This window comes from Manis pentadactyla, chromosome 3 (genome assembly GCF_030020395.1).
Source record: "Manis pentadactyla isolate mManPen7 chromosome 3, mManPen7.hap1, whole genome shotgun sequence".
Lineage (NCBI taxonomy): Eukaryota > Metazoa > Chordata > Mammalia > Pholidota > Manidae > Manis > Manis pentadactyla.
Genome location: NC_080021.1, coordinates 119568593 through 119595852, shown reverse-complemented (window position 1 = coordinate 119595852; position 27260 = coordinate 119568593). Strand labels below are relative to the sequence as shown.

The window sequence follows — 27260 nt, the reverse complement described above, 5'->3', positions numbered from 1 at the left end:
GAGCACAGTTAATCAATTTTTATTTTATCGCAATGTTCTGTTTTTATGGTTTTAATACTCTTAATTATCACTCTTTTAATAAATGATTCCTCCCAACCCCGTAAACTTGCCCCATTGTTGTAGTCTTTCCAGGGCTATATAGCTAATAAGTTAGCCAGAACAACAGCAAAACTATCACTAACCAGAAAATCCAACTCCTTTGTTAAGTATCACTGCTAATTAGTTTAGATTTGTGCAAATTTGATGAACTGTTTTTTATTAAATAGATCAGTTCTGAGTGAATCTGTAAGATGACTGAAAGTTTGTAACAATTAGATGACTTTCAGTTGATATGTCCTCAGAGGAAGAGGAGGTTTTTTGAAGGTTTTCTTTTTAGAGTGCTGTAACTATACTATTTAAAATGCTTTGTATTTGCTTCTAACATTGTGAGTTTTGAGGCAGTCTGTTGCTATTTTTTCTCCTATACCTTTCAAAATAGAAGAAAGTGTGTGATATTACTAAGCTAATATGTAGCACATGAATGTAGCTGTGTGCCTTAATTTGCATGTCAAGTAATTATATACATCAAAAAGCAAAAAGAAAGTCCCTCCTAGGGATGACCTTGTAAAGTTGTAGTGATAATTAACACAAACCATGTGAAGCATATACCAGAATCTTCTTATTGCCCTTTCTCTAGGGTCTTTCTTAAATTCATCAGCAAAATTACATTTAAATGTTATGGCATTGTTCTTCTACCACTTACTGTTTCTATATCCTACTCTTCTCCAGACTTGTTACAACATAAATTCTAGATAGGAGGAGTCCAGGAGATGGGCACTGGTTTGTGTTACCATTTTAGCAGTGATCTTAACAAAGTAAACCCCATCTCCATCTCCCGCACCTGCTCACAGGAACACACAAAGATGCAGTGAGTTTATCTGCTAATTCCTCAGATGTTTTCTTGGAATACTCTTACCTGTTATTTGTACCTTTCAAAAGGCCATCTCTATCTTTTCTTTTTTTCTTTTTTTTTCTTTTTATTCTCTTACTGAGAACACCAGATTTAAAAATAGAGCTACACTCAGACATGCATAGTAATAGCTTATCTTTGAATAAATTTTTTGGTGCAACACAGAGGGGCAACTACAGTATAAGCTCCCATTTGAAGTGTGCAGATGCGGTTACATTCAGGCTGTGGTTTGTATCTCTTTCTGAAAGTGAAAGCCACAACAGAGAAAGTAAGGATCCTGATGTTTGCAGTATGCATATTAGGGACAAACAGCCTTTGAGTCGCTGCCAGGATGAGAAACTGGAGGTGGCCATAGGGATAGGTCAGTTTGAGATCTTTTAAAGTGCTGTGCTGGTGAAAATAAATACATAACTAGCCCAGATAGACTGTGGCATTAATTTCCCTAAGGGGATTCATAAAATGGAAAGGACTTGTGTGATTGTGCTATAGGGAATGTGGGGCAAGGAAAAGAATACGAATAAAAGGTTATCCAAACAGGAATGGCAGCTGTGCTGAATCACAGCAGGAAGTGTGAGCTTTCCCAGCCTGGCAGTGTCTCCCTGATCCTTGATGAAAGTGTTAGGAAAACAAAAGGGCAGTAAGACAGGATTAATAACTGGAATTTTAATAACATTAGGGGTCAGGATATGGTTATATTTCTTAAAGAATCAGTTGTCAGTCCTGCCGTCTAAGTTGTTAAGTACCCTAGTGTACTGTTTATGGTGTCTCAAGTTAGTTTAATGGGCGTATTAATAGGGAAGAATTAATTATGTCATGGTTTAAGAATAGTTATTTTAAGATTCTTATTAAGTAACAGACTCATTTGGCATTTTACATTGCATATGTTTTCAGTTCACTGCACAATTGGGGAGGGCTAAATATGTCAAATAGCTAAACTTTTAATTTATTAACTAATACAGTGTACTCTTTTTCAATCCATTGACTTAGGGAACACTAGCAACGTTTTTAAGGGGGAAGAAGGTTAAACAGCGGATTTTAGCCTTAGCAACAACACTTCAGAGGATTTAAAATTAGCTTAAAAATGCCAATATATGGTTTTTAGGTAACATTAGCAACAACAATTTGTATACTTGAAAAATCTTTTACCAGTAATTTCTATTGAAAATGTATCTAACATGCAGAATGGTTAAGAGATCAACTTTCAACACATAGAATTATTTTTATTGAAAACATTATTTAGAGTATGCTTTTGCTAAATTGGGTCACAGTTTTCATCATACAGGTTTTAAATTTTCACTTCTAGGATTGTGTTTTTGAATTGGGGTGTGTGTGCTCTGGAAATTATATGTGAATACTACTATATAAGCATAATATGCAAGCATATATTCCCTTAAGAACTTCGTTTAAGCAATAGGTAACTATAGGATGTGTGCTATAGTGCTTCACACACGTGCGCACATATGTACATAGTGTGTTGGCATGGTAGTGTGTGTAAGGGCACCTATGGTTTCAAGGTAAACATGACCCTGCTGCTTCCTAGGATATCAGATTTATTCAAAGTCTTACGGAAGAACTATGATATATTAAAAATGAAAAGCTTTAGTATAGAACGTACACAAAATAACATTTATTAGAATAACACATAGTGTTTTACCCAAAAAAAAATGTTTTTTTTTTCTTCTTGCCTTGGGCTAAATCCCCAGTCCCTATGGGAGATGCCTTCTCTTTCCTCTGTACCTGGGCCAGGGCTAGGGTGAGGCAGGCTAGGTGCTCAGGGAACAAAATGTAAGGTGGTTCTAACCCCCAGGTGTGACCCACAACTTGCATGACCCCGAGAGTGAGCACTTCCTTAAATTGAGTCCTCGACACCTACCTTGCCTCATGCTAGAGGCTGTGCTCTGTCCTTGGCGGAAAAGACTGAGAAGGACTGTTCAGTTCTTTGTGTAGTTTTAAGGACCCTGTTTCTGTTATCATAATTTGTATTACTTCAGTAATTTGAGACAAAGTCTTTGTTGGGTAATAATAATTTTATATAATGGTTCGCAGTTTACTGTGTCATCAAGTTCTCTCATTGGTGGTGTAAAGTGGGTGAGGCAATGAGTCTTTTTACTGAGCAAATTAACACATATGGGATCAAAACATTTCAGGCCACTAAACCTGACGGCAAAGCTTTCCTGTAAGTCTTCTTTTCACAGTTTTTGGCTCAGCTCTTCTCTAAGAGCCAACTGTCATTTCATGCACAGTAAATTACAGGTAAATTTCTGATGCATATCCATACCAGATCACTATCCTTTTACCAATATGGACAGTAATTCAAGTAAGACCAGAAAGGGTCAGAGAAGCTTGCTTCCATCAGAAGCGTAAGGAAGGCTGTCATGAACCCAGCGACAGTGGGGTGGCCCCTCACATTCCCCTCTGTTTAGTTAGCTGTGGTGGGATGTTCTGCTCCTGGCTAGATAGCTAAGATGGTTTGACACTATAGGGGAGCTATATATTTACTCAATGTGCCCAGCCCAGAGAAGTAGCATTTTCATTGCGTGGACTGTGCTTGGAACACCTGGTAGTGTTTTTAAGGTGTTCAGAGATTTTTACAAATAGGAGTGATTCTGTGTCATCCTCCACCATCCCCTTGAGAAAACTCTTCAAACTGTGTCCTGTTACCAAGAATCTGCTATATGCTTCACCTCTGCTTTAGTCACTATGTTGGTGTCATCCAAATCAGTCACCTAGTCTTAGTCATACTTCCCGACTCCCTGGCACACTGTTTATTTCCCCATCCATGCATCCACGGCATGTGCTTTAGAGCTTAAGACCCCTGGTGAAGTATTTTCCGGAGGTGCACATGGAGACTCAGTTGCTGAAGTACTACAGAGAACTGACATCCTTGTGAAACCACAAGCTGCAAGGTGTTTTTTTTTTCTTTTTTCTTTCCTGAAACACCAGATAGAGGATGTACAAGAAGACCAGAACATGTCCTTTTTAAAGCTTCTTTTTGATTGCAATTCATATAGTCATTTGTTTGCTGCCAATATTTGTGTTAATGCACAAAAGGTTTCCTTAAATATTCATCCTTTCAATGTCTAAAAGATATCAAGCTTATTTTTGATAATCACTTAGAAAAAATAGAGAAAGGAGACAAAGCAATACAGGAGGAGGGAGATCACAGGGAGAAAGAAGTACTCTAAATGTAAATTAATGTTGTATATTCCCATCACCTCCCACAACCACAGTTTTTTTTAATGGACTATATTTGTGTGATTTAGTTTAAATATTTCTAAGGAATACAAACTTTCATAAGTTGGGTGTCTTCTATTTCCAGTAAATATTTTTATGTTTATCTTTCCGTTCGTACCAGCACTTTGAGTCCAGATGTTGATCCAGTTCTTGCTTTTCAACGAGAAGGATTTGGACGTCAGAGTATGTCAGAAAAACGCACAAAGCAATTTTCAGATGCCACTCAATTGGATTTCGTTAAAACGCGAAAATCAAAAAGCATGGATTTAGGTAGTGAGTACAATCTCCATGAATCTTTATCTAAATAAGGTTTAGATGCTTTCAGATTAAAACTGATGGTCCCAAACACGTGTCTGTTTACGTTGAGCAATAGAGAAAATAAATGTGAAATGTGGCAATTTGGCAAAAATTAGTTTTCCGCTGAGTTTAAGATAACCATATTTATCCTAAGTGGCATGTTTATATAATGTGCAATATGTTAATATATATGTTTTCTGATAAGAAAAGAAACAAACACATGTGCATCTCATGCTATACTCATGTATCTGACAAAATGAAATGTTTTAACACTGTGGCTGTTTAAAACCAATTTCATTGAAATAGTTTTGGTTGATTGTGGGATTCATGAACTAGAAGAAAAAGTTTTGGAGAGAAACCATTATCTCAATCCATGTCTGGAATTTGGTTACTTCATGATATCTTCCTTTCATTGCTATTCTTTAGTTTTATTTAGTAGAAACTCTTATGTGTTGATGATTGAGGCATTAAGTTGAAGTAATCATTTGAGAGACTATTTATTGTAGAAAGTATTTGGAAGCAAATGAGAGGAGGAAAATAACCATAGTTGTTCAATAAGACACCAATCAGGTAGTGTCTCTTTTTAAATTCTGATCCACCAAAAAACAAACAAAAAAGGAAAACAATTAATTAATTATATCTATAAACTGATCAAATGATTTTAAAGATCTTTGTTAATCAACTGTAACTTATTTACGCTGTTCTCTGGTGGCTGTTTGTATTTGAAGACTAAAAGCATTAATTTGTCACATGCATAAAACAACAATGTGGCGATGTATTGCCTCAGCTAATTATGATATGCTAACATAAATAATGCACATGTCTGCAAAATGAAATGACTGGCATATTGCATGGAGACGCTGCTTTTCCCCCCTTTTAATTTTTGATTATGAATGTTTGCTTGATGTTTTGTTTTATTTGCATGAAATATTACCTAAGAATTATCACCTAACTGAAAAGATCTGGGAATGGTTGAAGCATGTTGGGCTGTGGGAACTAACTGGGCTAACTATTATAAATTTACCTTTTAACAGTAGCTGACGAGACTAAACTCAATACAGTGGATGACCAGAAAGCAGGTAAGAATGGATGGTTAGACTGTTGCCATAGAAACTGTGGTCCAAGAAGCTTATCATAATTATAGAGCTGCCAGTCATATTGCATGTAAACATAAATATTGCAGACTTGTATGGATGTTTTTATTGTAGGAAATAAAATAATACAAGAAAAAAATTTTTCTGTTAAGTGAAATTTATCAGGGTAGTATATACTAAATGGGAATATAATGTAATGCTTCAAAAATGTTAAAACAACTTAGATTTTCTTAACTATACTTGTTTAGGAATATTTTCACAATTAAAAATATATATCAGAATCCTAAAAGCATGATCTCTTATGGTAGATTTTTCAGTTTTTCAGTCATTGATTTGATATCTAGGTTAATATCCAAGAAATGACTATCAAAATGGTGATTTTGATTTGAAGGATAATAGCACAAATACAGATATTTTTCACTGAAGGACAGTGTCTAGTATTGCTATCACTAGTTGCTCAGGAAACCTTAATTCTTTTACAAATGTAAGAATTAGCTCATAATTACCTGACATAGAGTTAGACTACATGAAGCATATGGCCCCCATCTTAATTTCATGAACATGTTTTGAATGTGTTTTGTAATTTTTTTCAAAAACTATTTAGGGTTTGTTTCTAAAATGTTGTGTAAATCACTCCATAGCGACAATGATTATATTGAACTTGATTGTGTGTTACAGTAATTTTTACTTTTTATGTAATTTTATGACAAGAATCAGAGAAAGTCTTTATGTGTAATTAAAATAATGCGCTTTATACAATTGAGCATTTATGATTTATTATTATAAGTTTGGAATAGTGGGATAATTATTCTAGATCTGGTACGATGTAGTTGCACCACTTAGCACTAATGAGCTTCAATTCACCTTTCAACCAGCAGTAGTAATTAGTTTTAGCCTGCTTGAAAAATGTGTATCCCACCTACATATGTAAAGATTATTGTGGACATGGCTGGAGTTCTCACATTCTGTAGAGTAAAAGATAGATCGTAGAAATTACATCCAATAAATCACAGGATTAACTGTAGTGCAAAGCAATTACCTATAGCCTCAGCCCTTATTAAGTAGTTATTTCTTTTATAAACATAAAATTCATTCAAATCTGCAACAGGGCTGAAGAAAAACTATTTGATAGTTCACATATGTAAATTAGTAATTAGTTTTTGGAGTTAATAATATTCAGTACTTTTTAAGAAGTAACCCCTGTTCAAGTTAATGTTTATAGAAACCAAATTGAGCTTCTCAGGTTAAAGAACATAACTTTTTATACTATACCAGTCAGAGAAAGTAAGGAAGATATTTAATTTAACCAACTCACTACTACTAAAAAGAACAATTTGTTGAGGTTAAACAAATAATAATCATATCTTGATTTTAACTGAGAATATAAAATAGCTTTTATTGGGAGGAGGCAGGTTTTATAATCAAACTGAGCCTTATGTTTTTATAATGTTAGATCCTAGGAAAAAATGTATTTATTTACTTATTTATTGCACTACAGGCAGTCTATCCTACTGAAGTAAATTGGAAAGATTTGGGACAAAAAGTTATTAGGTAAATGCCAAAATACTTTCTGGTCTATTGGTTATAAATCTATATGAATAAAATATCTAAACTAGATTCCTTTCCACTCTCCAACATTAGATAGTGAACAGATTCTCAGTTACTTTTTTTTTTCTTCACTTTGAATCGTTAAAATTATCATGATTTGTGGTTTAGTCCACAGGTTTTTGGTAGAGTCACAGTGGCATTTCAGCACAGATCATCTGTCTATCCATAAGCCTTTCTTACCTTTGCCATTGTAAAAGACATCCTCGACTTTTCTTGTAATGATGGGGTATCAGTAGACAGGAGCAGACAAACAGATCCAGGGAAAAGAGTAAGATTATGATTCCCCCCTTTATTCCTGGATTTAAGGATCTTCTATGGTATTTGGGGGGTAAGTTTTCTTTCTGAAAGAAAAGAGAACAAGAAGAAGAAGAAAATTGAGTTCCTAACAGTTCAGTGCTTGACTATAAAAAAAAAGCGAAGTATCCTAATGGCCTAAAAGATTAATATAAAGAACTTTAAGACATTTTAAAATTAAAAGACATAGATTTTTTTTGCATGGATAAAGTTAATCTTTTGCCCATACTTTTTATAGAAAGGCATTTTCAGTTTTCAACCTAGTAAATGCTAACTTTAAAAGGTTATAGATCTCGGAACACTCATTTGGGAATCTTAATATATTAACAAAACCATTAAAGTTTCTTTGACAAAAATAATACTTAAATGTATAATATCCATAGTACAGATCAAGAGGCAGCAAACTCTTTCTATAAAGGACCAAACAGTAAATATTGAAGGCCTTAGAGAACAAACAGTCTCTGTAGTGATTCCTTAATAGTGATTTAGCATGAAAACAGCCACAGGCTATATGTAAACAAACAGCATATCTGGGTTCCCATAAAATTTTCCAGATTTGGCCCATGGTTTGCTGACCCCTACTATAGATACACAAATTATAGATAATGACTTTTTGTATAACTTTTTATCATGAAAAATTTCAACCATCATTGACCTCCCATATACCAATACTCACCATTGATAATTATCAACATTTTGCCAAAATGTCATACCACAACGTTAGGAATTTAGAGAAAAGAGTAGATAGGTTAAGCTCTGAATTATACTTTAAAAACACCTACTCCTTAGTTACAGATTCCTCATTGCTTTTCTTCAGATTTACCTCTATTTATGTAGTTTAATAAGTACATGTATTTATATATGTATATACATTTCTATATATGTATGTAAAGATATATATGTATCTATACATATACTTTTTTTAGTGCTCTGAATATACTAAGTCAAATTGGAGCCAACTTTTCAAAAAGAAAAGCTTAATATGCATACATAATGTTTTTATGATAATCTTTACTGGAAGCATGAGATTTTTATCAGAGATACATAGATAAATATAAGTATACGCATATGAACCCAAGGAAGCACCAGATATTGGCCTTATAAATGTTTATAGAATTCAAACACAGTTGGTAAGTTATGAAAATTGATTGTCATGATATGTTCAGAAAAAGATCTTGATGCAAATTGTAGGAAATATAATGACAATGTCCTTGTCCAGAAATTATCTTTTCCCATTGTCTTACTCTCTGATTTCTTAGTTTTTATTTAGTTCTTTGGGACAAAATTGATTTTATTTCCTGTGGCATGACTTTCATGGGTATTGAGAACATGAACTTGTCAAAAGTTATAGTGCTATCAAGAGAAAAAATAAGATCATCCTGGAAAGAAACATTTCATACGAATTTTTGTCATACAATAAATAATCAAATTTATACAAACCTGCATGGAGAAAATTAAATAAATCATCCTTGTCTCCTAAGCACAATAATTTATGGAATATTATTTCTTCATTAGAATCATCTATTTGCCTTTCTGCCAATATTACATTTAAACATATTTATTCTAACTTTAAACAGCTACCCCATTGTGAAAATTAGGTGAAAGATGTAAATGAATCTTTAAAGGATAATTCTTGTTTTGACTCTCTCAATTTAATTTTTATTTCTGCTTCATATGCTGAGCCATGGAAAGCCCATGTCATAACTTAGTCTTCTAGGTGATAACAACTCAAGGCTAGTCCTTAATTATTGATCAGCATATAGGATGATGACCCCCACGTGGGGATACACTATTCTCTTCTACCATCCTATTTTTTTTTTTTTTTGTACCTGTCTTTTCAACAGCGTAAGTGAAGAACTAATTCTACAGCCTGACTGCCCAGGTGGTGCTGCAGAGCTGGTACTCAGTCATCCAGTGGCTCAGTTTACCTACCTTTGAGTGCCAGGTCAGGCAGTGATGGGTGAGGCTGTCTTATCTGGTTAAAGAAACCCATTTGATTGCCCTCTAAAGCTTAGTTCTATTGGTAACATCTCAGGACTTCCCTGCCCTAGTTCTCCAGAAACAGAGCCAAATTTTTAATTCCCTTAACTCTCTCTGCCATCCTACTGAAATGTTCTTGGTAAATGTGTCTCAAGTAGATCTTATTCCCAGACCTGGAGATGTAAGAACTCATATCCATCTCTTCACTCTCCCTCGACTTTTCTCTAGAGAGAACTCCTAAGTAATTTGTTTCTATTCAAGTACTGTGCTCTCCATAGAACATCCCTGTTTCCCAGATGAGGTTTCTGCATGGTGCCAGGGTGCCCTCATTGTATTGGTGATATGTAGTCTTTTGTGTTCTTTATCTACTGAGTTGTATGAACTTAACTGTAATGAGGAAAAGATTTGGAAAGTTTAACCAGTTGTAAATACTTTTAAACTGTCAAAAACTGATTTCAGTTATGTTAAAGAGCTCATTTACTCCTAGTCGCTTACCTTCACCTTCTCATCATTCCTGCTTTTCAGACGAGCTTCTGGGTTGTTCTGGTTGTTTTAGATGATATGCGTGACTTGGAGTAAGTGACTTGACAAACATTTCATCTGCAGATGGAAACTAATGATTTAGAATTTTTCCTAATGCAAACAGAGAAAATAGAACAGCTGTAATATATATTTAGGAAAAATAAAAATAGGTTACTATTACTTTATTTACTTTTTATACCTTTTCCATTCACATTCCAGAACTTGTCATTCAGCAAGTAACTTATGTCCCTGAAGTTTTCCACAATTTGTAGATACTTGAGTATGTCATTTTCACCACTGATTCTAACTAACATTTCTGTTTTGTAAATTTCCAAGGTTCCCCCAGCAGAGATGTGGGGCCCGCCCTGGGTCTGAAGAAGTCCAGCTCGCTAGAGAGTCTGCAGACAGCAGTCGCTGAAGTGACTCTGAACGGGGATATTCCTTTCCATCGCCCACGGCCACGGATAATCAGAGGAAGGGGCTGCAATGAGAGCTTCAGGGCTGCCATTGACAAGTCCTATGACAAGCCTGTGGTAGAGGACGATGATGAAGGCATGGAGACCTGTAAGTTTATCATATCTGATAAACTTGTAAGTTGCTCTGTAACTTACTGTAAGCTGTAGGCAGTTGTAAGCTGTTCTGTAGAGTAGTAGCAGCTCTTAAAGTGTGCTCCAGGGAGCCCTGGGGGTGCCTAATACTCTTCAGAAGGATGTATAATAAGAAGAGGTTATTTACCTTCTTACTCTTATTCTTTCCCAGATATACATTTGGGTTTCCTAGAGGCACCATGTTGTGTGATATTGCAGTAGACTGAGTGCAGAGCAGACAGAATCTGTTATTTCAGGCAGATGTCAAAAAGATTTGCTAAAATGTAAAATAGTGCCATTGTTTTCACTAATTGCTTTTGGAAAAAGTTTTTTTAAACTTAATTTCTATTAATATTTTTGTTTTTTATAATGCAATTAATATTTTAAAGCTTTCTCAGTTTCAATTCAGCAATTAGTGATAGATACAATCCACTTTAAAAAAGTTTGTTCCAAGTGCTTAGTAATTTTTAGGAGTATTAAAGTATCCTAAGATTAAAATGTTTGAAAACAACTGTTGTATAGTGTGTCTACAATGAATATATGTAATAATCTATGGTTTTGAAAACATTTTGTTTTTGTTTTTATTAATTATTTATTGCTTTCCTTAAACTGAGTTAGCAAGATAAGTTGGTGTATATGTATTTCTAAAGTAGAAACTACTTTAAGCCAAGATTATTGAAAGTCAAAGGTTAATTAATATTAATGAGCAATATATTTTCCATCATATATTCAGAAAAAAAAGTAACAAATATGTACAAACATATGCTTCAGGGAGTTATCTTTACAGTTAAACATGTATAAAAATAACCATTCAATTTAAAAATAAGGAAAAAACTCATGTATTTAATTAGAAGACAGAAGACTTAAGATTCCTGAATCTAAAAATTATAAAATTGAAAAGACTTAGAGTCCTAATTATAAAAATTTTTGATTAGTGTATATTGTTGGTAATTACTAATTTATGTTTTAGTTTTTTAACTTCCAATTGACTCTGCCCATGTAACTGTTGGAAGAAAAATTGGAGACGCCACTGCCCGAAGTCAAGCAGAGACCAGAGAGCATCTAAGTGGCTCGTCCAGGACTTGCTCTTTTCACTTTGCGCAGATCGCTTCCTTCACACATACCTACAGAAGATTGTGGTAGGGAAGAAGAGTTTCAAATAAAAATCACATTCTGAAGAGATTTGAAGCAAAATTACGTGATTTTTCCTGTCACATATAATGTGTCTGGGAAAATGAATATTTCTGCCGTAATGTAACATGCAAAGCAAAACTTAGGAAGGGGATTGCTATGGCCCCACAGTGGCTCCCCACCTAATTCTCCATCTAAATCTGGAGAGGTTTTTCACTCCATCCATCCAGTGATTTCAAATATATGCAGTCTGTTCTTGCCAGATGAAGGACATATTTTCTGTTTTTGCTGCCGAGCCTGGTCGCCAAGACCCTGAGTACTATGGCTCCAACCCTCTTGAGTTTTTTCCATTGTACCAATGGTCCCTCACTGCCCTCACCAGTACTCCTGTGCAGCCCTTGTAGGGTTGGAGCCTTCTTGCCTCTAGACTGTGCTCTGTCTGTCCTGGGTGTATATTTAATAAGAGATATAGTATTTGGACCTCTCAGCACACAGTTTTTAATTTTAAATCTATAATTTATAATGCTTCTGGACTTCTTTCCTGTTCTGATTAAATGTTCTTTAAGTTCCCTCAAATATGCAATTTTCTCCCACATATCACTCATTTCAAATGCAACAGACAGTGAAGTGCATATCAACACAAGCATGTCCGTAATTCTGTAGGGATGGCCTCACTGTTTCTCACCAATATGGACATCTAAATTTGTCCCTGTATAAACTTTGTTTCCTTTTTTAATTGGAAATAACAGATTTAAGTATATTACACTAATACATTTTCTTTCAGCGATCATCAAGACAAACACAATAAAGAGACAAATTATAGTTTGTGAACCAGAGGTTACGTTCTGGACCAAAGTTGAGAGAGACATTTGTGACTTATGCAGGTACAATCACAAAGTGTTTTCCCAAAGTCCTGATCTTATAGTTTCTTTTTAGACCAGTCTACTAAACTAGACTGGCAGAAGAAAGGCACCTGTTGTACATTTCAGATGTTTGCAATCTGAGTTGCTTAAATTGTATTAATAGAGTGGAATGAGCCCTGGGCTGGGATACAGATGACTTGTATCCTAGTCTACATTCTTCTAACTGATCAGGGTTTTGGTTAAACTACTTAAAATCCTTGAGCTTTAATCTCCTCATTTGTAAAACAGAAGATTTGGACAACTGTATTGTTGCCTTTCAAGTTGTACGTTGGGATGGCTGGTCTGGAGAGGTGCTCGGTGGGCTAGGGGGAGTTGGACAGCAGACAGGAGGCTGAGCAGGTGGGATTCTACGAAAGCCACAGCTTCACCCCCAGCCCGCTGTCCCCACTCCTCTGCCTCCACAGTTGTGGGTTTTTAGAATCACTGTAAATGCATTGTAATTCTTTGTAAGTTTAATTTTAAAAAAAGAGTAGTTTGCAGCTTTTCAAAAAAGTTTGAAAATCCCTGGTTTAGATGGTGTTGGAGGTCCCGTCTAGTTTTAACAATCTGTGATTCTATGCCTGTTCACTCACTTACACAAATGCCACCTGCTGACCACTCCCCTGCTTTAAGGCTCACCAGGGAAGGCACAATGTCTGTTTTATTCCTATGTAACCACATGTAGGGCTTGGCCAGTCAGTAGTCAGTGAATATTTGTTACATCAGTGAGTGAGCTCCTGCTTAGCCAGCCCCACTGTGTGCAAGAGAGAGAGACTGACGTCCAGTATGCATTACTGGGACAGTAGAGATGTTTACAGTTTGTGTTTGTATTTCACCCTGGACCTTTATGCACCACACCTTCAATGCCTCAGCAAACTTCACTTTTCTTAGAAAAGAATCTGGCAAGGCTGCTATTAACTGCTGGTGGTCACAAGACTGTCATGTTTACGTTTGACTAGATTAGCTACAAACAGGTGTTTATGGCCCCAGCTGTGAGAAAGAAGGCTGGCTCAGCTCTACCTTTGATTTCCTGAGCACAGTCTGGCCTGTGGGCTCTCACAACCTCATCCCCCACTTCCTGTCTCGGGTGCATGCCAGCACTGTGTTCTTGCTTCTGGTGGCACCTCTGGCTCCTGGTCTCACAGGTCTGGAGTCCTGCAGTGCCACTGCTCTGGGACCCTGTGGCACCCTGTGCAGAGGGTGCTGTCCTGGACTGCAGTGTGACTCAGCAACAGCCAGGGGCTGAAATGAAAATGCCAGATGACTCTTCAATATTGCTCTGAAGAGAGGGCCACTGTCCCAACAGGTAGTGTTCTTGTCTCCCAGGCCCTCCTGTGGGGACGCAGGGGGTGCATCCCGTATGCGTGGGGTGAGGGCAGGAGGACCAGCAGCCAACCAGGGCTGAGGACGGAGTGGCCCCCTGCTGCAGTCTTAGGGAACCTTTCCCTCCCCCCGAGTAAGATGTGTAGGCCAGAGTATGGCTGGTGGCTCTTGTCACTTGGGTCGAGCACCTCCCCAATGTCTGTATTTCATGGCTCTAAACAGGCTTGCCTCTTAGCAGTGTAGAAATCATGGCAAAGACATGACAATGGAGGCCAAGAGACTGGGGCGGGATCCATGTGGTATCTGGTCTCTGTCATCTTCTGTAACACTTACTTCTTCCTGTGGAGATGGCAGAAGCTGGCGTTTTTGTCTCTCATTTAATCCATCTGGCCTCTCCATGTTGTGTGTGTCTGTCTGGATCAAGATGGAGCTTTGTATTCTGGGACCCATTATCTCTGAGGCCCTACCTGTGTTTGACAGGTCAGGGCATCTACAATCTGCTCCTTTTTCTATGCAAATTGCACACCCCGTCTGGCTCTCAGCAAGTGGCTTCTCCATCTCCCATAATAAATCAGTTTCTGTTGCTACCAGGAAAATGTGTGCAATCACACTGCTTTGTTTTCTTTTTGAAAAATATATAGTCCCATTCTCTCTCAATTAAAAGTTGCCAAATTGTAAGCCTTACTGTCAATTCAGTAACAGCCTTGTTGTTGGGGGCCCAGGAGGCAAAGTCAGCCAAGCCAAATCTTATCCTATTCATACCTATTGATTTTAAGATAAATCCAGTTTGTAATTTTAAATGTGAAGAAAACTGTATGCCTTGAAAACAGAGACAGATATTTGCTTTTCAGTAGCTTACCTACTTTCATATAATGCCTTTATTTGGAGATAAGAAAAAACATCGCTCTAAAATGTATATAACTTAGGTGAGCAGTATGAGATTTGAAGAAACATTTCTAAATCAGCTAATAGAGAAACTGCCAGGGGATTTTTTTTTTTTTTTGGTTTTCTTTTATTAGCTACAAAAGAGTATATTGCATTTGATGTCTCAGATTTTCTGCTCAGCATTTTGCACACTTTTACCCACCTTTTGTCACTATCAAGCAAAAATAATGAAAACTAGGTCTAATTGTATCTTAAGCAAAACTAATTCTGTTATAGTAAATCTACTTTGAAAGAATTCAGGATACAGGTTTCAAAGTACTTTGTAAAAGATTTCCTATTTGATTTATCTATGTTCATGGATAAATAGATGTTGATTTATAAAAATACTTGTTTGAAATGCTAGGAATAGGAATAACCTGTCCTATCCTTGTATGCCAATTTGTACACTTAAAGGTCACCTGCAGTTTTTTGAATGCAGTATGGGTACAAGTAAGTAAAGTGACCAAAGCTATTTACATTTATTTTTCTAGGTGAGAATTAACTCATACTAGCTGTGCAATGAAAAGTGCCACCTGAAGTGTTCAAATTACAGAATCCTCATTTTTACCATTTTTCAATAAGGAAAAAGTATTGAAATAGTTGACCAGGCACATATTTAGGAACTGAATCCTAGAATGCATGTTTCCTGATTTACAGTCCTGTGATTTTTCTAGAATATTAAACTTCCAAAAGAGGAAGCCTATGACACTAAAACTACTGTGACTATTTACTACAATTTAAGTGTGTATTAATGAACTGTGACACCTAAGTCTGATATTTAGGCTATATGTTCCTGAGGGGTTAGGAGGTGGTTCAACCCAGTGGGTTCAACCCTGTGTGGGGTAGCCACTCAGCGTACGTGGAAGTAGAGTGGAAAGGGAGGTGGGGAGAGAAGGCTTCACAAAGTGGTATTGGTCAAGATGAGTGCTGACTGGAGTGGTCTTCAACAGGGTGCATAGGAAACGTATGAATAGGAGCCATCTCTGGGCCTCCATGGTTCTATTGAGGTTGGTGTGTACAGAGTAAGTGAGAAATAGGGAGGAATGAGATTTAAGGTGTAGGCAGAGAACAAATCACAGACAGCCTTGTTTAAATTATTTGCATTTGATGTTAAGAACCTTAAAAAGCACTTGAAGAATTTCAAGCAAAAGAATAGGATCACTGGTGCCGTAGGACAGAGAATGGGTTATCAGGGATGGGATGGTAAGTGTCAGCACTGCTGGCAGGAGGATCAGGTAGATGTAACACAGCCATCCGTGTGAGTAATGGCACTTGGCAGTCCCAGGGAAAAGGAAGGGGCTACAATTCAGTGCTTAGCATCTCACCGTAAAGGTGGATGACGATGAGGTGCTTCTTCGCATTAGCACTTCCAGGCTCAGGAACTTAGAATCAGTATCTCACTGTGTCATCAGTCCATTACCAAGCTTTATTTTTCTCCATGAAATCTAATTTCATTCCTTCTGTCCAATCTAGCCCAAATCCACATTGCTAATACTGTAGTTAATGTCAGGGTCTCCTAACTGGTCCTGCTGTCTCTGGATTACTGAGTCAACTCTGTTACCACCTTCTTATCTCAGAGACCCTCAAGCTTAGGTGCTCACTCTTGTGTGGACCAGGCAGTCTCCTCGAGGGCTATCTCCTCACTGCGCCTAATTTCCCCCCTACTCTCTCCTGTATATATCAGACACTTCTTCCTTCCTCATTAAAGTTTTTCCCCAAGAAATCTAATTTCCCTAGTCTTTCTGAAGCCCATATTATATAGGATGTATCTGGAACTTTTTAGTATATTTTTTTAACAGCAAGTAGTATTTGTGGATCCCCAGTATGGGTTGGCATGGTAGGTAAAAACACTGGCTTTTGGGGGACATTTTAGTCTCTCAATAAGTAACAAAATAGAGTATTGCTAGTCATTCACTATTTCATCACATTTGCACATTTTTATGCTTTTTTGTATTCATTTTTGTTTTTAAAATATTTACTTGTAGTTAAAATATTTCTGTATTTGCATTTGGAATATTTCATTATATATTTTGTTTATATTCATTTTTGTATTTGTATTTCCACTCAAGAGAGTCAGAGCAGTGGCCTGGAATCTCTTTCCTTGCCACTATAAATAATATTTTGCCTATTGTCGAAACATATATGACACCAGCCTCACTCTCCTTGATTAAAATAAAATAGTGGAAATGCCAGCTGTAGAGTCGTAAAAGCTACCCTTTTGACTGTGTAGCCAGCCCATTCGGTCTGTTGGAAGGAGAGCCCTCAGCTTCCTGTACATGGTCCTGACAGACAGGAAGTGATACCCAGTGTGAACCATCATTTGAATGTGGACCAGTTTGAATCAGTTGGGCACCAAATGCAAATTTGCAAGGATTCAGAAGGTTGAGGGTGTGAGCCTCATTGTACTCATTCTGCAGCACTCTCTTGGGACAGAGGGGATAATGGAGATGATATTCTCCCATTAACTTCAGGAGCATTTTACCTGTCTCATTTGGAGGGATGCATTAGACAAGTTCAGAATGTAAGGTAGAGGTATAGAATGGTTTTTAGTAAGATGTCTTAAACTCTTTGGAAGAGTAATCTTACTGGTTTGACCTCCCACCTATTCCTCATCCCAACATAAACAGAGAGCTTTTTTTGTAGTGAAATGAATCTACTTTAACAATAGAGTGTTTTAGGAATCATCTATTTGAACTTTGTTCCAGTTGCTGACACCCCTTTTCTCCTACCACTGATGTCACCTGACCACTTCAGTGCTTTCTCTCCTTTCATGGTTATATCTTGATTTCATCATATCAATGATAGTACACCCCATATTTTTGAATAAAAGCTTCTTAATTCTTCATGTTTCATGCCAGCTTTGTGTGTGTGTGTGTGTGTGTGTGTGTGTGTGTTAATATTCTGAAAAAGCTAAGTTTTTCCATTGCCAAAAGCTCATCATTCTAAAAGTCAGAGTCCAGAAAAGCAGATCCTGTCATTCGACACCACCTGCATCACTAGCTGTTCATTTCCTGTTTCTCTTGCTTTTCCAAAGTCAAAATACTAAAATAAGAAACGAAGATAATATTTATGTACCCAAAGTTCTTGGATCTTACATGCAACTTTGCAATACTTAGGAGTCCAGTCCTCATTTATTTTTACTAAAATTTTTTTTTCACCTAATAATAATCAATAGAAATTGGTACTGGTCAGTGGATTTGTTAAGTCTGCAGCAATTTTCCAATTCCTAATGTCTTATTTTAAGTTTTGTTTTAAGAAAGTAGATTCTGAACACTGAGTCATCCTGTGTAGTTGTTAACATTTAATCCTTTGTCTCACAAAGTAAACTGTAAATTTCTCAAGAATATGTGTTTCTATCATTAGGTATTTCTAATACAGTAGTTCTATATAATAGGGAGCAATAAAGGATACTTTTTTGTGATTGGCTGTTTTTTCAATCATGCGGTCATTCATTCAGTAAATACTTAATGATGCATCCTTGGGCTCTGTCCTCACTGGAGAGTACTTGTTTACTGACAATAAGAAGTAATGTTATCATTTTTGTTTTGTATTTCTCTGTTTATACCTATGGAACAACTCCTTTAATTCTAAGAACAAGGCTGCACAAACCACTTAATTCTAGTAAAATTGTCAGAGCTGCCTACAATGGCATTAGCTGCTACATCTTACACTGGGGACAAATACCCCTGTAGATATTCCACAGCTGCTCTAAAGTTTAATTTATACAATGTGCCTATCAGGATGCTTTCAGCTGCATTTCATAGAAAACCCCACTCCGACCAGCTCCAACCATAAGGACATACACCGTGTGGCATGACTGAGTTCTTGAGTTGGGCAGCTCCAGGAATCAGCGATTGCACAGCCACATGGCGTTATTAAGGACCCGCCATCATTTTGCCCCTTTGGCTCCAATGTCCATAGCTCAGCTTATCCAGAGGGTAATTTCAGGGATCAGAAGCCTTTTACTTTCTTTTTTTTTTTTGAATTTTTGTTTTATTAAGGTATCATAGATGTACACTCTTAGGAAGGTTTCACGTGAAAAACATTGTGGTTACTACATTCACCCACATTATCAAGTCCCTGCCACACCCCACTGAAGTCACTGTCCATCAGTGTAGTAAGATGCCACAGAGTTACTACTTGTTTTGTATGTGCTACATCGTCTACCCTGTTACCCCCACACTCCATGTATACCAGTCATAATGCCCCTCAATCCCATTCTCCCTCCCTCCTCACCCACCCTCCCCCATCCCTCTCCTTTGGTAACCCCTAGTCCCTTCTTGGAGTCTGTGAGTCTGCTGCTGTTTCATTCCTTCAGTTTTGCTCTGTTGTTGTACTCCACAAATGAGGGAAATCATTTGGCACTTGTCTTTCTCCACCTGGATTATTTCACTGAGCATAATACCCTCTAGCTCCATCCATGTTGTTGCAGATGGTAGGATTTGTTTTCTTCTAATGGCTGAATAGTATTTCATTGTGTATATGTACCACCTCTTCATTATCCATTCAGCTACTGATGGACACTTATGTTGTTTCAATATCTTGGCTATTGTAAATAGAGCTGCAATAAACATAGGAGTGCATATGTCTTTTTGAATCTGAGATCCTGCTTTCTTTGGGTAAATTCCTATGAGTGGAATTACTGGGTTAAATGTTATTCCTATTTTTAGTTTTTTGATGAACCTCCATATTACTTTCCACAGTGGTTAAACTAATTTACATTCCCACCAGCAGTGTAGGAGGGTTCCCCTTTCTCTGCATCCTTGCCAGCATTTGTTGTTCTTAGTCTTTTCAATGTTGGTCATCCTAACTGGTGTGAGGTGATATCTCATTGTGGTTTTAATTTGCATTTCCCTAATAATTAGTGATGTGGAGCATCTTTTCATGTGCCTGTTGGACATCTGAATTTCTTCTTTGGAGAAGTGTCTATTCATATCCCCCACCCATTTTTTAATAGGGTTATCTGCTTTTTGGGTGTTGAGGCATGTGGGTGCTTTATATATTTTGGATTTTAACCCCTTTTCAGATATGTCATTTACAAATATATTCTCCCATACTGCAGGATGCCTTTTTGTTCTGCTGATGGTGTCCTTTACTGTACAGAAGCTTTTTGGTTTGATGTAGTCCCATTTGTTCATTTTTGCTTTTGTTTCCCTTGCCTGAGGAGATGTGTTCAGAAAAAAGTTGTTCATGTTTATATTCAGGAGATTTTTGACTATATTTTCTTCTAAGCGTTTTATGGTTTCACGACTTACATTCAGGTCTTTGATCGATTTCGAGTTTACTTTTGTGTCTGAAGTTAGACAATAATCCAGTTTCATTCTCTTACATGTAGCTGTCCAGTTTTGCCAAAACCAGTTGTTGAAGGGACTGCCATTTCCCCATTGTATATCCATGGTTCCTTTATTGTATATTAATTAACCATATATGGTTGGGTTTATATCTGGGCTCTCTGTTCTGTTCCATTGATCTACGGATCTGTTCTTCTGCCAGTACAACATTGTCTTGATTACTGTAGCTTTGTAGTAGAGCTTGAAGTCAGAGAGCATAATCCCCTCAGCTTTATTCTTCCATCTCAGGATTGCTTTGGCTGTTGGGGTCTTTTGTGGTTATAAATGAGTTTTAAAAGTATTTGATCTAGTTCGTTGAAGAGTGCCATTGGTATTTTGATAGGGATTGCATGGTATCTGTAGATTGCTTTAGGCAGGATGGCCATTTTGACAATATTAATCCTTCTGTCCATTAGCATGGGATGTATTTCCATTTGCTGGTATCTTCTTTAATTTCTCTTATGAGTGTCTTGTAGTTTTCAGGGTATAGGTCTTTCACTTCCTTGGTTAGGTTTATTCCTAGGTATTTATTCTTTTTGATGCAATTGTGAATGGAATTGTTTTCCTGATTTCTCTTTCTGCTAGTTCATCATTAGTGTATAGGAATGCAACAGATTTCTGTGTATTAATTTTGTATCCTGCAACTTTGCTGAATTCAGTTATTAGATCTACCAGTTTCAGGGTGAATTCTTTTGGGCTTTTTATGTATAATATTATGTCATTTGCAAACAGTGACAGTTTGATTTCTTCCTTACCAGCATGCCTTTTGTTTCTTTGTGTTGTCTGATTGCTGTGGCTAGGACCTCCAGAACTATGTTGAATAAAAGTGGGGAGAGTGGTCATCCCTGTCTTGTTCCCTATATTAAAGAAAAAGCTTTCAGCTTCTCACTGTTAAGCATGATGTTGACTGTGGGTCTGTCATATATCACCTTTATTATGTTGAGGTGCTTGCCCTCTAAACCCATTTTGTTAAGAATTTTTATCATGAATGGATGTTGGATTTTGTCAAATGCTTTTTCAGCATCTGTGGAGATGATCATGTGGTTTTTGTCCTTCTTTTTGTTGCTGTTGTGTATGATGTTGATGGATTTTCAAATATTGTACCATCCTTGCATTCCTGGAAAAAATCCTACTTGATCATGATGGATGATATTTTTTATGTATTTTTTAATTCAATTTGCTAATATTAAGTTGAGTATTTTTGCATCTATGTTATGCTCCTTCCTTCATTGATTCTTTCTATTGTTTTATTCCTCTTTATTTTATTTATTTCTTCTAAAATAGTCCCTCCTTCTACTGACTTTGGGCCTCATTTATTCTTCTTTGTCTAGTTTCGTTAATTGTGAGTTTAGACTGTTCATTTGGGATTGTTCTTCTTTCCTGATGTAGGCCTGTTTTGCACTATACTTCCCTCTTAGTATGGCCTTCGCTGTGTCACACAGATTTTGCGGTGTTGAATTATTGTTGTCATTTGTCTCCATATATTGCTTGATCTCTCTTTTTATTTGGTCATTGATCCATTGATTATTTAGGAGCATGTTTTTAAGCCTCTATGTGTGTTTGTGAGCTTTTTTTTTCTTTGTGTAATTTCTAGTTTCATACCTTTGTGGTCTGATAAGCTGGTTGGTACAATTTCAATATTTTTTATTTACTGAGGCTCTTTTTGTGGCCTCGTATATGATCTATTCTTGAAAATGTGCCATGTGCACTTGAGAAGAATATATATCCTGCTTCTTCTGGCTGGAGTGTTCCGTAGATATCTGATAGGTCCATCTATTCTAATGTATTGTTCAGTGCCTCTGTCTCCTTATTTTCTGTCTGGTTGATGTGTCCTTTCAAATGAGTGGTGTGTTGAAGTCTCCTAAAATGAATGCATTGCATTCTATTTCCCCTTTAATTCTGTTAGTATTTGTTTCACATATGTAGGTGCTTCTATGTTGGGTGCATATATATTTATAATGGCTGTATCCTATTGCTGGACAGACCCCTTTATCATTATGTAATGTCCTTCTTTGTCTCTCATTACTTTCTTTGTTTTGAAGTCTAGCTTGTGTGATACAAGTACTGCAACTCCTGCTTTTTTCTCCTTATGAGTTGCATGAAATTCCTTTTTCCATCCCTTCACTTTTAGTCTGTGTATGTCTTTGGGTTTGAAGTGAATCTCTTGTGGGCAGCATATAGATGGGTATTGTTTTTTTTTATCTCCATTTATTTACTCTATTTCTTTTGATTGGTGCATTCAGTTCATTTACATTTAGGGTGATTATCGATAGTTACGTACTTATTGCCATTTCAGGGTTTAGATTCATGGTTACCAAAGATTCAAGGGTAACTTCTTTGCTATCTAACAGTCTAACTTGACTCACTTAGTATGCTATTAGAAACACAATCTAAAGGTTCTTTTTATTTTTTTCCTCCTTTTCTTCCTCCTACATTCTTTATATATTAGGTATTGTATTCTGTACTCTTTGTCTATCCCTTGACTGACTTTGTGGTAGTTGATTTGATTTTGCTTGTGCTTAGTAATTGTTCTACTTTCTTTACTGTGGTTTTATTTCCTCTGGTGATAGCTATTTAGCCTTAGGAACACTTCCATCTATAGAGTCCCACCAAATACACGGTTTGTGGGAGGTAAATTCTCTAAGCTTTTGCCTATCTAGAAATTGTTTAATCCCTCCTTCAAATTTTAATTATAGTCTTGCCAGGTGGAGTATTCTTGGTTCAAGGCCCTTCTATTTTATTCCATTAAAAATATCATGCCACTCTGTTCTGGACTGTAAGGTTTCTGTTGTGAAGTCTGATGATAGCCTGTTGGTTTTTCCTTTTTATGTAATCTTTTTTCTTTCTCTGCCTGCTTTTAATACTCTGTCCTTATCCTTGATCTTTGCCATTTAAATTATTATATGTCTTGGTGTTGTCTTCTTTGTGTCTCTTGTGTTGGGAGATCTGTGCACCTCCATGGCCTGAGGGAGTATCTCCTTCCCCAGATTGGGGAAGTTCTCAGCAATTACCTCCTCCAGTGACACTTTCTATCCCTTTTCTCTCTTCTTCTTCTTCTGATACCCCTAAAATGCGAATATTGCTCTGTTTGGATAGGTCACACAGTTCCCTCAGTATTCTTTCATTCCTAGAGATCCTTTGTTCTCTCTGTGCCTCCACTTTTTGTATTCCTATTCTCTAATATCTATTTCATTTACCATCTCTTCTAATTCATTTAATCTGCTTTAAATCCCACCACCTTATGTTTCATTTCAGGAACTGTATTCTTCAACGTTTTTATCTCATTCTTGAATTTCCTCCTGAGTTCTTGAATATTTTTCTGTAGCTCTGTGTGTATGTTTATGATTTTTATTTTGAAGTCTCTTTCAGGAAGATTGAGGAGTTCAGTTTCACTTGGCCCTCTTTCTGGTGTTTGTGGGATTTTGAGTTGAAGCAGGTTCCTTTGACATTTCATATTTATAGGTTGTGCCTTTTAGTTCCTACAAGCTCTGCTCTCTGGAGCTGTTCAGCCCCAGGAGCAGTGGAGGTGGCAGTTGCAGCAAGGGCGCTGGTGCCTGTCAAGAGGAAAGATCTCTTTCCTGCTTCCCTGCTGTAGTACCTGCCTCCACTGCCAGGTCCAGTGAGTCTAGCAAGCAGGGAGAGGCCTCTAATATTTGCAATTGTAGCTGCTGTAGACAGGGCTGCCCTCTTGCTGGCCTGGCGCAATGGTGGGGGCAACTGGTTTGTGAGCTGGTGCCAGCCTGGAGGAAAGCGTAGCAGGCTGAGTATCGCAGTGGGAGGCCTCATAGATCGTAGCCAGCCAGGGGAATGGAGTGCCTGAAGCTCCTGAAAGTTCCCAACCTACTGGACTGAGTGCGCCTGGACAATTTTGTCCACCTGTCCTTTCTCCTGAGCAGCAAGCTCTGTGCAATCCTTGCCCCTTTAGCAGTCCTCTCGCTGTTAGGATGTCTCTCAACTTGCCTGCCTTTCTTTTGTCCCAGAGCAGCCAGTTTTTGGTATGTGTTTTCCATAACTGGCTGGAATGTCAGTCTCTCCATGTAGTCAAACTGTCTTAGCTTTACAAGCCCAGTAATCTCCAGAGCACCATGTAATGTAGGTTCATGTTCCCAGAGCAGATCTCCATGGCTGGGTATTCAGCAGTCCTAGGCCTCCACCCCCTGCCTGCTTGGTTTCTCTTCCTCCCTCCGGTGAGCTGGGGTTAGGGGAGGGCTTGGGTCCCTCTGGATCATGGCTTTGCTACTTTACCCTTTTCTTTGAGGTCTGCTGTTTTCCTCAGGTGTAGGCAGTCTGCTGCAGCCTTGTTTCCTGTTTTTCTTTCCGAATTAGATGTATTTGCTGTATTTTCATATTATAAGTTGTTTGGGGAAGAGGTTTCTGTCTTACCTCTGACACTGCCATCTTTAAGCCTCTCCTGGCCTTTTACTTTCTTGTTCATATCCTACAGAAGGGAGTGAGCCATCTCCCCAAGCATGGAATATGCCCACTGGGGCTCATAGCACCATCCTTGGACTAATAAATCAACAGGGGCAGGCACCCACTGGTTGGTGTAAACTTAAAATTCAATTTTCCCCTTGGGGCTTAATTGCATTTCTGGACACAATCATAGTCCCATTAGGAAGAAGAAAGGTAGAAATGGGTTTTGGAGAAGGAACCAACAGATCATTGCAGTATCAAAAGTAACATGGCTTCTCATTGGGGGGGGGGGAAAGACCTCATATTTAGCATCAACTTTTGATGGCAAAATGTTTTAGATGACTAGTGGACGTATTTATTTATCGCCGAAACTACAGAACTTTGAGTTTCAGTGAAAACCTGGAGTCATTTTCTCCATCATCATTAACGCCTAAGTGCCCAATCTTTGAAACTTCTTGGTGACCCAGTGCTAACATGATGCCTTCAGAATTGAGTAGCTTAATTTGTAACATGGACAAGAATTTTAATTGAGCATATTTGCATCTGTTGAAAACATGGTAATTAGGTATGTCTTAATTGCAGAATGACTGTGCTGCATTAAAGAGAAATAAGAAGCTTCATGTTATACCTTCCTTAAAAAGAAACTTAAAAGTATCAGTCTTTATCAGTAATCACATGGGAAAGCAGCTGGTAATTTAGTCCATTGAACATGGTTAAAATAAGCAGAAGTGTTAGTCAAAAACAGAAATTTCTATTTGTTTAGAAGGAAATAATCATCTTTCTTTGTGTAGGCTATCTGGAGAAGGAAAGCAAATAATCTCTAAAGATGAGCAAAATTAAAGAATAAAATGTAAAATTTATATAGCACTTAAAATAGTAAATTGTCTAAATGTAAGTTTATGATTAGTTCTTGCTTTGTAATGTACTGTATGAACACAATAGATCAAGCCATTTACTGCTGATATATTGCCAGTATTTTTCTTACTTGAAAAATTGTTCATGTAGAATTTTAAAATATTTTCTTAGTTTAAGGGAATAAGAATATTTTATGTACCTTATTATAAAGCTGGTAAAATGTACAAAGATTGGTTTTAAAGCTTAAAAAATCCTGACTAGTATATCAGTGACCTTGAAAGTATATATTTATAACATATATACATGCATTTATATATATATTTTTTAAACTTAAGCATGTGTAACCAATTTATATAAGCACTTAAAAACCACAGTAATTTGTGTAGGAAAAGGGTAAAGTGAGAGATTCTTGTTTTTCTCTATCAAAAAATTTTATAGAGTTTGTAGCATATATAATGTGATATTCTAAAAGAACATCTTATGTTTGTACATATGAAGCCACATATTGCTAAATATTTTTAATTGGTTGGCTTTCAAAGGGATTAGTTAAAACAGTACATCCCAGAAGAGTTTCTGTGATAACGTATTAACTAAATTAGAATGTTCAGAATAAGCATAAAGAATTCTCCAATATGCAAGTATTGTTTTACAACAGTCCACTTGCTTGGGGCAGGAAACTAAGCTAGGATTTTTTATTTTATAAAATGAGGTTACAAAATCCAAAGTTAATAAATAATTTAATACCAATTTACTCTGTTTCACCCAATTTAGAAAATAAGTTGTATTACATACACCAGAAAATTATTGTGAATATGAAAAGAATTGGCAACAAATGTGACTTCAGCATATAGTTAGTTGCGAAGGCACTGCCTTTATTCTGTTAGCGAGCCAAGACCAGACATATGCCCCTTGTACTTGTGCCAAAACTATTAGGCAGAAAACTAGCAGAATTGCTCCTGATACTTCCATTCATGATTTATGATAATGGTTGCGGTGGAAGACGGAGTCATTTACATTTATTGGGCTCGTTTTTTGTTTATGGTTTCAGACATTGTAGAGGGTTGTAAAATCCATTTGACGATACATATAGTGCTAACAATAATAGCATAAAAATATACCAGAAACTGATCAGAGCTACAGCATGTACAGTGGGATGGCCTGGTGGCACTGTAGTTGGGGTGTGGCTATTCTTGTCAGGCTGGGTGAGAGAGCCAGCCTTGTTCTGAACTTAGAGGAATGGTGATACCCAGAGATTGAATAAGTTTTTTTGTTTGGGATGAAGTCATGAATCAGGTTTGCCAGTAGTCTTTCATTTGTGAGCAGCTGCTCTCTGCCCAGCAGTCCTTGGTTAGAAGCTTGGAGGATGGGAGACTGCAGTTTAATTATATCTTATATGAGAAATGCGGTAATAACAGTTTGCACCAAGAGCTTTGGAAGTGTAGTAAAAGGAGCTTTGTGGTTGGGAATTTCAGAAAATTCACTAGCATCCATTCGTCTGGCTTGGGCAAACCAACAGACTTAGATCTTGCAGCTTCCAGATGTCTTAAGAATTGTTTTATGATGATTAGGTCAATTATCTCAAAGTGGAGGCCACAGTCATTTCCCAAAGGGTTGAAGCAATAGTTGGCAATCAGAGCACAGCCGTAGTCAAAGGGATCAGACAAGATGGTGCAGCCTTGCCCAAGCTATGTTCATATTCTCTTGGAGGCCTCTCATTGGAAAAGGCTACACATAATTAGCAAGTCATTGGGTCAGTTGGTCAGGATATTCTTCCCCACTCTGTGTAGAACACAAAAAATTACAGCCTTACCTCAGCA

At 37.1% G+C, this 27260-nt stretch overlaps 1 protein-coding gene across 27 annotated transcripts in view; it reads left to right on the top strand.

The window, feature by feature from the left end:
- PARD3 (par-3 family cell polarity regulator) overlaps positions 1-27260 on the top strand; it is an 815317-nt gene that overhangs the window by 585054 nt on the left and 203003 nt on the right. For 14 of the 27 annotated variants that reach the window (XM_057498381.1, XM_057498374.1, XM_057498377.1 and 11 more), the window contains 3 exons: positions 4305-4456; positions 5515-5559; positions 10315-10542. In XM_057498381.1, the coding sequence (XP_057354364.1) occupies positions 4305-4456; positions 5515-5559; positions 10315-10542 (425 nt within the window). The remainder of the gene's footprint in view (positions 1-4304; positions 4457-5514; positions 5560-10314; positions 10543-27260) is intronic. The other 13 variants (XM_057498383.1, XM_057498382.1, XM_057498378.1 and 10 more) reach the window with 4 other exon arrangements.